The 16,847-nt window shown below is 38.2% G+C and overlaps 1 protein-coding gene across 5 annotated transcripts in view; it reads right to left on the bottom strand.

The window, feature by feature from the left end:
* Positions 1–1,995: 1,995 nt before the first annotated feature.
* LOC121297896 (zinc finger and BTB domain-containing protein 46-like) overlaps positions 1,996–16,847 on the bottom strand; it is a 43,128-nt gene continuing 28,276 nt past the window's right edge. Inside the window, exons 3-6 of one of the 5 annotated variants that reach the window (XM_041224510.1) lie at positions 13,631–13,906; positions 10,465–10,667; positions 9,508–9,550; positions 4,828–9,388 (exon numbers count right to left, since the gene is read on the bottom strand). In XM_041224510.1, the coding sequence (XP_041080444.1) occupies positions 8,805–9,388; positions 9,508–9,550; positions 10,465–10,667; positions 13,631–13,906 (1,106 nt within the window). In that variant the 3' untranslated portion in view covers positions 4,828–8,804. The other 4 variants (XM_041224511.1, XM_041224512.1, XM_041224513.1 and 1 more) reach the window with 4 other exon arrangements.

Genomic DNA, 16,847 nt, shown 5'->3' with positions numbered 1-16,847 from the left:
CACAGGGAAAAACACTCAATAGCTATTTCCCTTCTAGTACAGACACCCCCAATTACATATAATGTTCAAGCACATCAGGAACTTGTTGATGCCTCTGTGCAATGTGTGCCATTTGGAAGCGCTCATGTGACTGAGGAGAGGTACTACATGTATAGCTCATGGCCAGCAGTTGTTTGAGCCGTATTCACAACAGTTCTAATAAATGTTTTCCTAGTAATCTAATTTTAATGGACAGTAAAACTAGTGTAGAAGGCAAACATTTCTGCCAATGCCTTCACCGGTGTATTGAGTGTTTCTTCTTGTTTTGTCAGCATTTCAATAAAATACAGAGGCATTCATTTTCAGCAGCAATTTCCAAATTTATTGAGACTGATTGGTTTGCGAGTATAGTCAAGCTAATCCCATTAACATGAAGTTAAGAATAAACAAAGGCAGACTTTTAGGAATTCCTACACGATACAGGAATTTCAAGATGGAACTAGAAAAAGGTAAAATGATCAGTAATATCGAATACAGAAAATCAGTACAATGCACTGTTATCTTCTCCCACTAAATCGTGATTACTACATTTGTTTTCAATTATCCAACACATGTCCATTACAAACACACGTTTATAATAAAAATTATTATAAAGTCAGTATCATATAGAACAATATTCCCAACAGCGAACTTCAACAGTTTCAAACACTGCCCTTTTAAAGACAAGCTGAATCGTGTCGAAAAATAAATTTATATATAATTATACACACATAGCACTCTTAGAAAGCACAAAATCTAAAATAAAAGGTACAAATTTTAAATATAATATAATCTAGACAGTAACCATACATATGGCTTTAGATTTGCACATAGCTAAAATATATATATATATATATATATATATATATATATATATATATATATATATATATAATATAGCAAATTGATTTCAGTTTTGCTTCTAAAGTTACAATTAGAGGTGTGCAGAAGTTTCAACATAGCATCACAGGTCCTCACACTCAGAATCTGTTTTCTACATCCTTAAAAAAAAAAAAAAAAACACATCTTCAATGACCTTAGGCACAGTATTTTAAGGCTGAATGAATTCCAGAAAGCAGGGAGACGCAAATTAGGTTGTAAATGAGTTCAATCCCTGTGATACACGACAAATATTGAAACTCTGCTAACAACATTTACCCACCAGATGGTGCTATTGTTCTTGGTATAATGAACAGTTCTTGCAGGGCCAAAGTGTAGTTAGGGTCTGCATAATATTTGGATACTACGAGTAAATTTATATCCAGCAGTCAATGTGTTCTTTCAGCGAGAGAGAAACCCCCCAAATTTGGAAGATTATATTAAAAGGAATGACTTTCAGCAACAACAAAAAAGTGACAATACAAAAGATTTCCTAAATTTGAAGGTGAAAAAAAAAAACATACAAAATTCAGAACATATAAAAATGAATTAATAGGTGTATTGAAAAGCACACTCCTCAACTTTCATTATAGTATTTGGAAATATGGTAGTTTAAAACTGGTATCTACCAGATACATCAAAACACAAAAGGAGGCTCTTCATACCGTTATCAATTAGTTTTTATTCTATTTGAACAACGTAACCATTCTTAAAATATCAAAGCGTTGAATCTGCACACCTGTAGAAAAAAAAAACTGCACTTAATGTATACAACTTATATTAGATTATTTTTGGTATAATATTCATTTAGTGTATGTTAGTAATATAGAAGCATGTGCTATATATAACTTTTCAACAATATATAACAAATAAGTTAGCTTCTCTGGTCTTTGGGAAAAAAAACAACAAAAAAAAAAAAAACAACTGCACTTGCAACAATATGAACACTCTGAAAGCCACAGGCTTACTGTCCGAACATAATAGGCAAAGTTCTTGTTCTCGTTTCATATTTTCGCACAAGTTCTATTATAAGTATATATTATATATATAGCTTTTCTTTATATATATATATATATATATATATATATATATATATATATATATATATATATAAATAAAATTAAACATGTAGTAAAGCTTAGCATCCAGCACTTAAGAAATCAAACCACTCTCTCTTCAAAAGGTAAAACACTCTGGCACAATCACAGTTAGAAACAAAAAGAGACCACATCCTGAGCCTTAACGATTGGATGGGCAGAACAAAAGGAATGTCTTAGAAAACAGCTGTTTCCACTGAAGCAACTTTCAATAAATAACCTGTCAACACAAATAAAACTAATCAGAACAGGAACTTTCTTCTCAGCGCTCACTTAAATTCGAAATCTACAACGTTACTTAAAAGCCAAACTTCTGAGTCTGTTAGTGGAATCTAAATATCTTAGATGTGTATGGGTGCTTTTGTGTAATAAAAATAATTTAAAAAAAAAAAAGCTTAAATAAGAAAATCATTATTGAAAAAGCAGCAAAGCATGCTAGAGAAAGGACAAGTCACCTTGAAAATAAAAGTACCCAGGGTTTCCTAGCACATATTTGTATATAAAAGCAAAACTAAATTATATTTCACAAAATAAAATGAGCCGATAACAACATGTGTGAGTGGGAGCCTAAATATAACAAGAGTTTTGCTCCTAGATGGTGGGATTCTGTTCCGCAAGTCAGTCACTGAGTGAGTGCAGCTTCCCTGGCATCGCTTAGCACATGCACCCCACCTACAAGCTTCTTCATACCACTGTAGGGGCCTCTTGGAAGGAGTAATGGAAATAAACACTAATCGAGGATCTCAGGTACGTATTTGAATTTAAAAACCCTGCAGGTGAAGCCTGCATTTCCCTCTTTCAGGCCATGACTATTCAATGGTGGTGTGCGAGACACTTCAGTTGAGGAACAGTCCATACTGTGCACTAACTTGTTAGAAGCCACGCACATTAAAATCTGTACACAGACGGCTCTCCCGTGAGCAAAAAACTTGTTTATGTTATGTTTGTTTGCGACAATTTTTTTTTTTTTTTTTTTTTTTTTTTTTTTTTTAAATGTTGCTACTTACACTCAAAATGCGAGGAACAACTTATTTAAAAGTTAAAAGTGGTAGATAAATGAATGTTAAAAAAGGCATTTAAAAAACACAACATTTTGCACAGGTAATAATAACAGTCATGAGGACATTTGTCAAAGGTATGGTTGTCACTGAGTTCAATGTAAACCACTTGATTAGGGTCTTTTGATAATAACCAGGTCAACATTTAAAGTGCAAATCTGGGGCAGTTTTGTGCCGTCAACCAAACTGCTGTGAAGAATCCTAAACCTAATTTTGCAATAGAAACAATACAATATATTACCATAAATTTCATAAACCTTACTGTAACAATTCATTTGACAAATTAGCAAGAGGACAGATAGCTCTTTTCTTGTTTCTGTTCAAACAGCTAAGTTATTCTGCCACAAAAAATATTACAGGTGAATATTTTAAACCTCTTTTCATTTTACAATTGGCCATCATCATCAACGCAAGACAGTTTCCTTAACTGTCAAAACCTCAGGAAACTGCAGACAATTCCAAAACCACTATTTGAAAAAACAAAAACAAAAACTAAAGAATCAAATACTCCCACCTAGCTTTTGCAGATTCACAATATATGAAAAATGTGCACACGTGAGTATTGGTACTGTAACTCTTTAACATTGTCATATTTAAAACATGATAAAAGGCTATTTTTATTTTAATATAAAAAAATAAATAAATAAAGGGATTATGAAATCCAGGCGAAATCTTTGTGGGCCCCTTCCTGGTTCTCAGTTTCCTGTGCAGAGTCGCTCTCCTCTTTGTCATCGTCTAAGGTCACATCCGGCTGGGACGTTCCTGAGTCTTCTTTCCACTTTCCGTCCTCATCTCCCATCTCCTCCTCCTCCTCCTCCTCCTCCTCGTCAGCCTTCATGTCATCAGGGTCATCGATGAACTGGTTCTCCCCGGGGTACAGCTCCTGCTCTGGGGACCCCTCTCCCCCGTTCTGGTCCATTAGGGAGGACATGCCTCTGCCAGAGCAGTCCGCGCACACCCCATGGCGTCGGGAGCCGTGCTTGATTCCAACACTGGCCGCAGACATGAACACCCTGCTGCAAACTTTGCAGACGTACTTCTTATCTTTGCTGTGCACCTGAAAACACAAGCACAGCATGTAAAGAAAATCTGTCACACACACACACACACACACTTCTCTGCATCTGTAACTGCATTAGGATCAATCATATAATGAATACAGTTGTACTTAAATACAACACTAGAAAGTCAGAAGGACCTTAATTGTGTTGCACAAAAAGAAGTACGTTCACAAAAGGTTAACAGAAGGTCTACTTCATTAAACTGCACTTATGCATTCACGCGCATGCATTATGCGCAGAAGTGCATTTCTGCATGCTTATGCATGTATAAAGCTCTTGCTGTATATATGTGGTTAGATGCCTTTTATCTTAGTAAAACCAAGAGTACATTTTTGTGTTATCTTTCCACCAGATTTATAGTTAGGACATATGTTTGTTACAACCATGCTATAAAATGTTGTCTCTGACACACTTTTTCCTGTGAGAGTGCAGTTTAGTAAAACTGCTGATTATGGAAAAGCTCTGTGTTGGAGATCAACATGCCATTATTGTGTTTGGATATAGCATGGCAACACTGCATGGTGACTTACCAGTGTGTGTCTCTTCATGTGCTCTCGTCGGGTGAATTTCTTGCCGCAGATCTCGCAGGGGTACGGTCTCTCTCCTGTGTGCGAGCGCATGTGTCTCTTCAAGATGCACTGGTGCATGGCCGAGAAGCTGCAGTACGGGCACTTGAACTTCTTCCTGATCACTGTGAACTCGTTCACTGCAACAAGAAGCAATGCATACATTTATCTCCTGCTGCCAGGTCACTTATCCCCAGTTCTAACTTCAAAACATCCCAATTTATTTTGCCTCGTTCAAGCTTTTTATAAAAAAAAAAAAAAAAAAAAAAACAGCTTGTTTTTGAAGGAGCATTAGTCACGTATAGCATAACATCACGTCCCCCCCTCCCCATATTCACTTGTAAATATGAACATAAAACGGTTTTCAAATATGGTGGACACTACATGTACTAATGAGCAGATGTAACTATAACACAATATTTGGCACTAATTTAGGTTATTTTTGCTTCAAGCAGTCAAATCACAGTTTCATGCATTTGGATTAAATGCACAGTATACAGCCTAGCAAGCCAACAGAGTTTCCATCATTTTACAAATTCTGCTGAGCTGTTTAGGTTAGCAGAAAGTAATAGCTACACAACATGATGCACACACCTATTTTACAGGGACTGAAAAGCTGCAAGAACAGAGAGAAATGACTCCTGGAAAACAGGTCATTAGAAGCAAGTTTAAGCACTCTGCCCTTTCTAATTTGGACAGTGATGAAGCCAATTAGCTAGTGATCTAGACTCAAGTACAGTAAGCAGATCAATCGGTGCTTTTATAAAGCCACACCATAAACCCAGTAGCACTGCAATCAACACCAAATGACTATGCACACAAAAAAAAAAAAAAATACATCAATAGTAAATCAAAAACCAAGACATGAGATTGGGATCACTACTTGGAAGCAGATAGTTAGACATAAAATAAACATACAAAGTCTTTTTTTTTTTTCTTTAGAAATATATGTGAATTCTAAGTTCCATGCTTTCTGTAGTTTCAGTTAACCACCTGTAAGCACACTCAGGCTCCTGGTCCTTTTAATTAATACAGTACCATTATACTCATTTTACATTGTAAAGGTTATTAAATGTGTGAAAGTATATTGTCTCTCATGGCAAAGGATGAAGATAAACATGATGCATTATGTTCTGGGAGCGCATAATCCCACAGCAACGCTTCCAACAGCTGCAAAAACACACAATCCTGGTGCGATTTCATACATTTATTAAACACAAACACATGACTACAGCCAAATATTACTGTGCTTTAAAAAAATACAGATTTTATTATATTCATGTTTTATTAATATTCAAAAACAGTGCTGTATCCAAGAGTTTGGATATACAGTACAAAAGGTGGGTTTAAGTAACAGGATTTATAACTTTACGAATAACAAAACTAGGAAGTTATGAACACAGTAATACATACAGCAGCTGAATGAACCCTCAACCCTTGGCAGTGATCCTGAGAATGAAAATGCTGTGGGCAAGAATAAGTGCTTCCGAAAGTTGTGGGTGAGGGGATAATCTGCTACTAAGTAATTAAGATAATTCATCTTAATTATATCTTCTGCATTGTGTTCTCTGGAAATATCCAGGCCACAAAGCAGTCCAGATTTCTACACTAGCAATGTCTAATGGACTTCTACAGTACAAAGAAGATTCCGAATTTAGAATGAGTGTTTCAAAAGTTATGGATGATGCCATAAGGAGGTTAAACACACACACACACACACACACACACACACAAACGGGGAAAGGAGCGTTGGTGTGCTTTAAATACAATTAAAATAAAACACATCTAAATGCAATGGTATTCATTTGTGGCTCTTATCTATGGGTTTGTTCAGTCAAAAGTACTGTTCCCAAGGGCAAGAAGGAGGAGAAAAAAAGGCTCCTTCCAAATCTCATTCACTACAAAAAGCTGTACTGACCCCACCTATACAAGAATGACTACAGCAGAGAACCCTGGACAACAAGAACACTGAAACACATTTCAAATAAAGAGAGACACATTGAAATGTAACCCTTTCCACAGCTAAATCACAACCGGACAACACATTTACACAAACACTGATCTTATTTTCTTAAAGTTATAATAATGTCTCAGACACAATTACCTAAATATAAAACTATCAACATATAACATAGCAGCAGCATTTCATAAAACATGTAACCAGACAGTACGAGATTAAGATTTAGTACTTCAGCTTCATGAGTTCAGGAACTGTACATATTTACACAAAGTATTTCATTCAAATGAATCTTTTTGCTTGTCAACACACATTGTAAATCTAGCTAGCAAACTATCTGCTGTGGTATTTCATATATAAAAATAAACACACCTCTTTGGTTTCTAAATTCCATCCGATTTTTATTCCAGTGCCAGTGGCCTGAAAACTTTTCATTTGATTGTCTAAAAAATTAGTCCTTATCCCTGGCAACCTGTGCGGGGCCTCATCACCAGAAGAAGAAATCACAATTCCTGTATACCACAACCAAAGAGGGCCATTTCTTTGTGTACCTACAGAATGTAAAAAGCCAATATATATTCTGCTGAAACGTATAGAAAAGTAAGGGTCAGTTGCTTGTGTCATAGTGCAGACACTGATCATGTCTACAGCATACAGATGTAAATTGGGCTCGTGATTCACTACCACATCTTACATCTTGTAAAAAATAATTCTTATTACAAATGCATCTGCATAGTTTCATCACAATTAGACAACTGGTTCCTACGACTCAGCCTTCAATATAGCTCAGCCAATCAGGCTATAGTCATAGACCTATATTCACAGTAACTTCTTAGAGATGCCCAATTAGAATTACATTTATGCAGAGGTTCTGAAGGTAAAGCATAAGTAAAACGCCATGATCAAGACAGCGATGTTCATACCAAGGTTAATCCCAAATGGAGCTTTCTGGAACGTGGTTTATTTTGCATATTGAAAATTAAAAAGGAGAAGAACCTGCTCCTGGAAAACAGTTTTGTATCACTCCTACATATATACACCTTTTCAAAATATGCATAGCTGCCATAATTCAAGGTGCGGGGCCTCAAACAAGGCTGTGCCCCACAAATAAAATATATAAAAGTGTTACAAAGAAAAACAAAACTAAAGGCAAATCCAGAAAAGGGACACAAATAAATCTCTCTGGTTAAAATTAACTTTGAAAGAGTCCTCCAATTATTTTCAGGATTAAAAAAAAAAAAAAAAAAAAAAAAGAAATTACAAGTACCTTAGCCTTAAATCATTTACCTCAAACAATAGAAAGCGTTACCTGAAAGCAAACAGCCCGATGTGGTGCCGACATGAAACTGCATATCCTTAAACTACTAGATTATGAAACAGTTCAAAGAGGTCACCGCTTCAGGCCTAACCCCTTCCCCCTACACTTTATCCAGGGGCAAGGGTCACAGAGGGCAAGGCACACATGGGACAATTCTAACAATTACTCAGGTAAGCTCAGAAAGAACCAGTGGGGTGAAGCGAAAAGTGGGGGTGGGGGGGCTCTGCTTACCTCTAATGTAATTTTCCCTTCATTGTGCCATGACATGCTGTGTTCTTTTCAAACACATCTAAAAAGAAAAGCTAGTACCGTAATGCTCCAGCAGGCAGTGCTGTTGCACGTAGTAGTCATTTCAGTATTACCTTCCAAAGGCAAGGACTGCAGAAACTCTTAATACTAACATGCAGTTAAGACTAAATTTTATTTGTGACCCGTGTCAGGCTGAAAACTCAAGAACAAAGATGGCTTTAGAAAACCGAGCCACCTAGTTTTATATGATTAGCCCGTTCCTTACAAAAAAAACATCACAACCTGTCAGAAGAAACCAGCACGTGCATGCTCAAAAAATCTGTGCAATCTCTTCATCAGAAAGCATCACTTTCAGATTAAAAAATCCAAACAAAAAATAACCTGTATTCCAAAAGAATGCACTGTGTACAGCTAATGTGCGTTCCAATATATCGTAGTAAAATATTTTTTTAATACAAAACCCTTAAATATCTTATAAAGGTATTATACACAAGTTACAAACACACTCTGTAGATGATACAAAATACAGGAGGAATAGCATTTTCTGGATTTCATTTATCCATCATGTAAAGCAAGAGCCAGCATTTCAAGACATTACGCGCTAACTGTTGCTGGTCGCTTTGTTGTGCTCCGCTGTTTCCCAGAGATCTGTCTGGACAATGCTCTGGTAACAAACTTTCGTGTGCGTCGCTAGGTTTTTCTGTGTGCTGAAGGACTTGTTGCAGATGCTGCAAGTGAAGATGCGCTCTCTCGAATGTACAGAGGACAGGTGTCGGTTGAGGTCAGTCCTGTCACGGAAGTTCTTGAGACAGAAGTCACACTGCATCATCTTGCGTTTGAAATGGATGGTCTTCTCGTGCCGGTCGGCGTTTGATTTGAGAGTAAAGCTGGCCGGGCATTGGGAACAGAAATAGCGGCCCTGTGGCCCAGGAGGCACCAAGCTGGCAAGGTTGGACACCGAGGGCCTCCCAATTTCAAAACTGTCGATGGACAGCGCCATCATAAAGGTGTGCTGGTACTCGTGTTCCTTGAGCTTCTCCGGGCTGCCAAACAATCTCCTGCATAAAGAACACATCAGCTCCTGCGACCAGCTTGCACCACTTAATACCAGCTCGGTTTCATTATTGCTTGTATCTGTGTCAGTCATCTGATCTTCAGATCTTGAGTATTGAATCGCATCCAGGCCTAAGAGAGAGAGATCTGTGATTACCATGGCACAAGAGGAAGTTGGTCGAAAAACTCAAAATGTCATTATCTAATATATCTTGTAAAGGGAATATGCTACTGATTACATATTTTTGTACCTGTATTGTAATTCTGCATATCCTCTTCATCATGCATCTTGACCTGTAAATGTACGGGGAGAAGATTAACAAAAATATTCAACAGGTTACACTTTTCATTTAAATGTAATGCAAATTTAAAAATCTGATCACATAATTCACTTCAATTGCGACACATTCAGAGGGAGAAGATGCAAATTTGCATGCAGTTTAAATACATTTTGTTCCTTTGACAAATAAAAAAAAATTAATCAGAATTACTTAAGTTAAATCAAATCCTCTTTATAATAGAACAGGAACTTCAATCAAACATTGCTTTTATAAGAGGTGTTTTGGGGGCAAAACTAGTTTAATTACAGGTTTGTTTTATTTATTTTTTTATTTCCAACTCGCAGAACAGGAGAACAACATTTTAGATATTAAAAAAGTAACATTCTTGATGTCTCAATTGAGCAGCGACTATTCAATATTTGCCAATCTGTGGACAGGCAAGTGAGTGAAGTTATTTTTAACAAGGCTCTTTGTTCTTCCCCAGGTCTCCTGTTATAGGACCCGGATTGAAGCCCTGCTGTCCCTAACTCCCCCTCCCCATCCCCCAAGACTGCTCTCTTGACCAACAAACAGATGGTGCCTCTCCGCAGAGATAACAAGACTTCTGGGGGTGAACCAGAGCAACTAAATGGTATTTCTATTGAAGGTCTTCAGAAAGAAAGGACATTTAATTATAGTAGCATTAGGGTTCAGGTAGGTGCAGTCCAACATATATTTACTGGTCTGCCAATTCTTAGCAAAAACGGTCCTGTATCACTGATGCTGGTATTTTTAACCCTTGATGTACCGTTTTAATTGTTGAAGAGCCTTTTTTTTTTTTTTTTTTTTTTTTTTTAAAAATGCAATGTTTGTATAGGGACAGTGGCGAAAAAGATATTTGAACCTAATCTGAACCTTTTGTTATTTTTGTTATGAATAGTTTCTTACCTGCAGGGGTGGCGAGTCAGGGACCTCCTCCCTTGGCACTGTATCTGGTATAAGATCCCCAGAGAGCAGATTGAGGGGACCAAGGGGAGTCGAGGGCCTGCATGCAGAGGTGTGCAGGGGAAGGCTAGGAGAAGAGAGCCCTTGTTTGCTATCAAATGTGTCCCTTGGACGAGGATTCGAGGAGTTGTTGGAGGAGCCAGACCCTGAGGAACACAGGAAACGAGTCTCACCCACGTAAACTAGCACCAGCTGGCGATTTCCACATAACAAGAGGGGCAAGAGGCATCAAGAGGCAGTTAACACTGTACTGCATGGTTCATTGTGTGTGTGTGTGTGTGTGTGTGCGTGTGCGGGGTTTGTTTTTGTCTTCCACCCACATGCGCGTTTGCTTGAGAGCGAGAGAGGGAGGAAAATCAGTCGAGTTGCACACAGTGTCCACCAGAAAGGCTGCAGTCGTTCAGTATCACAAGGGCTGTATTATTGCAGTACACAAAGAGCAGAGATTGTTAACAGCAGTAATCGTATTTGAACAATAAAGTAAAATAGAACCAGAAACAAACTGCAGTCATTGATCCAGGAAAGAACTCCTTAATGAAGGGTTGAGAGAGAGAGAGAGAGAGAGAGAGAGAGGAGAGAGAGAGAGAGGAGAGAGAGAGAGAGAGAGAGAGAGAGAGAGAGAGAGAGAGAGAGAGAGAGAGAGAGAGAGAGAGAGAGAGAGAGAGAGAGAGAGAGAGAGAGAGGAGAGAGGAGAGGAGAGAGAGAGAGGAGAGAGAGAGAGAGAGAGAGAGGAGAGAGAGAGAGAGAGGAGAGACGAGAGAGGAGAGAGAGAAATATGGACTGGCCAGGAGGGCTATAGTGGAAAATTATTGCCCTAGGGAAAACTATTGTTACTGACAGGGGGCTATAACTGCACCCTGGAGATAACAATTAGTCTCACCCTGGAGGTAACAATTAGTCTTCCCTCGAGTCAATAATTTTCCACAATTTGTCATAAGTTCTGCAGTTCATATTTAAATCAGTCAGTCAAAATAACGAGAGACAAGGATGGATAGTAAATATCACTTTATATACCGTAAATCCATAAATATTTGTGAGCCTTTTATTAGTCGTTTTTAAGCGTATCAAAAAAAATTAAACATTTTTGGCACGAATACCTTAGTGTGTCGATTATTCATTGCCGCCGTTTTTCTGCTGATTTCTGGTATAAATTGGTTATACATGGATTTCACTTTAAGTTTTTGTATCAAGGGTGTTTTTATTGGTTAAAACCAAAAATCAGAAGCCCTAAATTATACAATACAGTTACAGAGATAAATAAAAAAGGCCCCACTGCACACTGTTTATATTGTATTGCTCAGCACCCTACACTAGAAATAGTTGCTCTAATACGTGGCTGGTGACTTTCAGCAAGACTTCCAAAATAAACACAATTCACAAACCTCTGTGTTTCACTATAGAACTGTATGTGCAGGTGTTAATTATTTTAAACAATCTTTAAAATGTTAACCTATTTGAGAATCAGAGCATGGAGGTGCTGTGAATAAAGCACTTGAATCAAAGACATGTCTGCTACAGCATCCTGGCACCAGGCATTAATAACCTGGCAGAGTTTGGAGTGTAAACCCATGCGTCCCAAGCCAAGTTAGTCTAATCAGCTAATGCTACCCCCAGCTTTAATCCACCTTTAATTATACAGAGATTGAGACGAGTGACTGTGCGCACACACACTACCACCCTGTAGCAAATCAAAGCTTTTATATGCCAAGAGCAAACATGGCAACAGAGAATTACAGTAGTACTCCAAAGCTTTAAAATCTTCCTAATGAGGTCTACGTCTTACGACAAGCTTTTCATTTTGAAGTGGTGATTAGGAGACCCTTGAATGCAGTGCTGGCACTGCATTAGAAACCTGCTAAAAAGAAAGGTGAGGATTGGATGTTTGTCAGTTTATTTTTAATAAAACTTGCATCTTCCCACACAGGCAAATTCCAGCAAAATGTCCCCCTACATATTACATGTAAAACACTGCCATTTGTCTGCAGATTTAAAACAATTTAAAAATCTTGCCCTGCATCTCTTATGATCGAGTGTTTTAAAGGTTGCAGGCGATGCACCTATAGTCATAAAAAAAAGACTGCACTACCCCTCTGTGCTGGTTTGCATACCAGGGGGTGTCGGCACAGCGAGGTTAAGGTGGGGGAAATCAGATGTCAAGATTTTTTTTTTTTTTTTTTAATCTGACAGCTCCATCAGCTGCTGTGCATCCCCACTCCCCACTCCCCACAATGGCTTCCCTTGGTAGTGTCAGTCCAGATATAGAAGCAACTACTGTGTCCAATTCAGTTTGCATCAGATCTAAGCAGGATGGAAGTGGTCATCTGCTGTTGACCTTATTACTACTCCAAAACGTTTGCCAATCTCACCCTGGACACTCACAGGGATTACAGTAGGAAAGCTTTGGGGTAAACCGACAAATTTACCCTGTACTGTACTTCACCAGAGTCCTTCTAAACAGATGCATTTAACATAATATTAAAAAAAAAAAAAAAAAACACCCAAAAAAACACAAACACACACCGCAGCCACTCGGCACACATGCAACAAACTTTTAAAACATGAACACTTCTTTTTTTTTTTTTTTCTCCCCAGGGCCTGAATTAAATTACATTCTAGCAGATTACCAACGAGTTAGTGAAGTTTTGGTAACCAGCCATTTCAGTGATAAAGAAATGGAGAGACAAACGCCTACACACCATCTCAGAGGGAGATAATGTACCAACTGTTCCCAAGAGTATTTCGACACTCCAATACAGAGCTGCACGCCTTACACTCTTTGTACTAATCTAAGCAAGAACGGTTTACTAGCCAACATAAAAGTCATCAATCATAATGTCAAATGTATACTAAAGTGTCTCAGAGTGAATTTTACCAGTAAATGAATGACAGGTTACAACTAATGTATTATACAAAAGAAAAGCTGTCTGATCTACAAACAAAATCATTAAAAATGACATATATTATAAAAAGCTTAGAATTAATATTAAACTTCCCTCTCAGTATCCAATTGTGCTACAGATTCTTGACAATTAGAAATCATTAAATTCAAGCCCTATCATATTTAAACCGTCAACAATAAGAGTGTTACAAAAATAGAAAGATAACTTACGAGACAAAGAATGTGTACCTTTGGGAAAGTACTCAAAAAGCAATGGGTTGTCTTCTCCAAGCATTTCTGCTCTGAGAGATAACAGGCTGTTTTTGCTCATGAGGGCAGCACGCAGGTTAGCCACAGAGGTCCCCTGGCTCAACGACTCTTCCTTCTCCGAGCCCAGGGACTGCGACAGGTAATTGGCCTCTCCTGCCAGCGCCTCATCCTGCTTCATGAAGAAATCCAACTGGTCTCCTCGGCTGTCTGAGCTGTTGGGCTCCATTACATCAGCACCTACAAAGAAAAAAAAAAAAATGTTAACTTAGGAAACATAACTCTAGTTTGAAGCTGCAGATATAAAGCCAGGACAGATCCTTGTGTTTTCAGGGACTTCCTTACCCCTCACCCCCCCACCCCCATTCACAGCAGTAGAGGAATGAAAGACCTTGAAATTAATTTGCAAGTGCATGGGAAATTTAGACAGCTTTATCAAGCCCTCATCAGTTACTAGTTATTATAACACAAGTGTGGTACAGAACTGGAACATCTTAGTATACGATGGATAGATTTAGCAATTTGAGATTTGAACTTTATTTCACTTCTGCTATATGTATAGGACCACAACAAACCTACCAAGTATAAACACGTGCCTTTGTTTCAATTTCACCAGCCATGATTACCCCACTCCCTAACTACTGTAATCCATGCGGTTGCATCCCTTTTCCTGTGCAATGAAAATGCTGGATATTTTTTTAATAGTGCATACATGCTATCCACACAATACTGTAACACAATAAATTATCACCAACAGTTTATTAAGGTAAAACTACTCTTGCAACTGTTGAAACTTTTAACAATTTCACCAAGGCAGAAAGCTGCAGGTTCCAAACCTTTGTATGGTAGCAGTGCTATCCAACAACACCCCTGTACCTGTTTAACACAGCCACTGTTCACAGCATTCAAGGCCAATGGCTGTACTTGGTCTGTTTGGGGGAACATTGCCCACAGAGAAAGTAAAGCAATTCCCTTTAACTGATGCCTCGGCAGGCAACAGCATCAATTCAATTTGGATCTAAACTGGCAGAAGCAGGCCACATGCTGGAAACATTGTCGAGAAAACCTGGTCTAATGGAAAACAAATCAAGCAATGTCTGCAGTAGAGGAACGGAGGGCTGGGAGGAGGGGCAATCCCTTTTGCACCTCTGCGCTGAGCTGAGCACTTGATGACCCAGAAACAAACACCGGAGAGGCATCTCAACATCCCTGCTTCTCGTCTCTCCAAGCGACAGCGCAGTTCTCTTTACATGTATATGTGCACACATTTGCATACAGGTACAATGCTAATGAGAGGAACAAACACGGTCATTCACCTATTTTTTTCACGTGCTCGTGCCTGGTGCCATCTCGAGGGGGGTTAAAGACAATGTGTTTTTACAGTAAAATCTACTTCTACGGTCCCTTATGGTGCCAACAAAATTCTCTCTCTGTTCATATATATCTATATACAGTATTAACTACATACAAACATATACATGCAGTATCAACAAATTATTTACAGCTAGCCACGGGTGGGGGTAGTGTTGACCGAGTGAGACAGATTGCTCATTAAAATCCTTAGCATATTTTTAAAAAAGGAGACCATTTTCTACTCTGGGATTCCAAGATACTGCGTGACCAAATATTCCGACTGAGGTTATCAGACAACAAACAGAGATGTCTTGCTTATTAAAATTTTTTAAAGAGGATTATCTATTCAGGGATACCAAGGTATTTTATTGGCCATTTTCCTTCACACAGACCCTTTATTTAATAAAACCTTGGTAGTTCTCAATAAATATGCAAAATATGCAGCAAGTCGTTTGCTGTTCCCATAAATTTGTTGTCAGTATTAAAAACAAATGGATGATTTCTGCTTTTAACTGCACCCTGCAATTGTTTCTCAGTAAATAGACTTAGATGCAGTAAAATTCCGAGTCATATCTTTATAAGGAAATAATAATAAGGGGAGCCAGGAGGGATTATTACACAGACTCGTATATCTATCACTTTAAAGCAATTGTGGCCACGGCAAAGTGACCTGTTGATGGAAACACAGCCACAGAAGGGGATTATTTATACAGTAGCTAGGAGGATGGTCATTGTTTTCTCAAGATTAAGAATAAAGGGTCTGCTTTCCACAGGTCTGACTGTTTGGAGACTTCCGGTACTTTCCTTGAATGATTCCCTAACGCACAGCAGCAACCACAATGTACCAAGGAAGTCAAGAAAAAGCACTTTCCAGATGCATTGCAGCTCATGTACTGTATAGCGCAGGATTCCTGATTTTACATATTGTACATTGAAAGATCATATTGTACCGAGTTCTCTGAATTAAAGAGACAGCCCTTGGAAATTCTGAGAGTGGTGTGCTTTTCTGTGCTCTTCTTCATGTATAGGCGTACAAAGCTTATGTACAGCACAGTGGTGCTCCAGCATGTTTTCTTTGTGCTGGGGTAAAGAGCTGAATCTAGTTTTTAGCGAACCTCTATTTATTCCATTCACTGTACTGGATGCTGCAGACCGTGGCAGTAGAGACCATCATGTGCAGATCGGCCTCTTAAAAGCACAAGAAATGAAACTGAAGAGTGAAGGTGTGGAGGCTAGGCGTAATAGACATTAACTCTTGCTCTATTTAACAGCAAGGCTTTTATAGCCCACAATGTCAGGGCAATGCAAATTACGAAGGTACTGCTGATGGTAAAGCCTGTGGGCTAAAGTACTCTAGGCGTATAAAAATAAATATTAGGCACCAGAGTAGGCTGAGGTTGTGTGTTGACTACATTTGCATATGCTTATAACTATATGCTTAAAAAAAAAAATAAAACACTGACCGTACAAGAACAGTAATATAAAAATAAACTACATACAGATACCACCACAAGCAGTCAAATCATATTTAAAGAGTTATTCAAAGTACTTGTAATCTGGCATAATTGTACCATATAACTGTAAAGGGGCATCTCAGGTGTCAAAATAAACCTGTTACCCCAACAAATCACATTATAAAAAACAGAGGATGTGGACTGTTATGTACAGTAAATGTGTATTGTTTTCAGGGCTTGTGTGTAAAACGGTCTTAAATTTGCAGGCGATTTGTCATGTGAACACAGTATCTATCGTACAGCAATTCTTCAGGGTGGTTTCTGCAGTCAGTCGATCTGTTTTTATTTTGTTGTTTTTTAAACTATACATTCCA

The sequence above is a fragment of the Polyodon spathula genome, chromosome 23 (genome assembly GCF_017654505.1).
Source record: "Polyodon spathula isolate WHYD16114869_AA chromosome 23, ASM1765450v1, whole genome shotgun sequence".
Lineage (NCBI taxonomy): Eukaryota > Metazoa > Chordata > Actinopteri > Acipenseriformes > Polyodontidae > Polyodon > Polyodon spathula.
The sequence above is the reverse complement of the archived record's forward strand: the minus strand, read 5'-3'. Positions and strand labels throughout refer to the sequence as shown.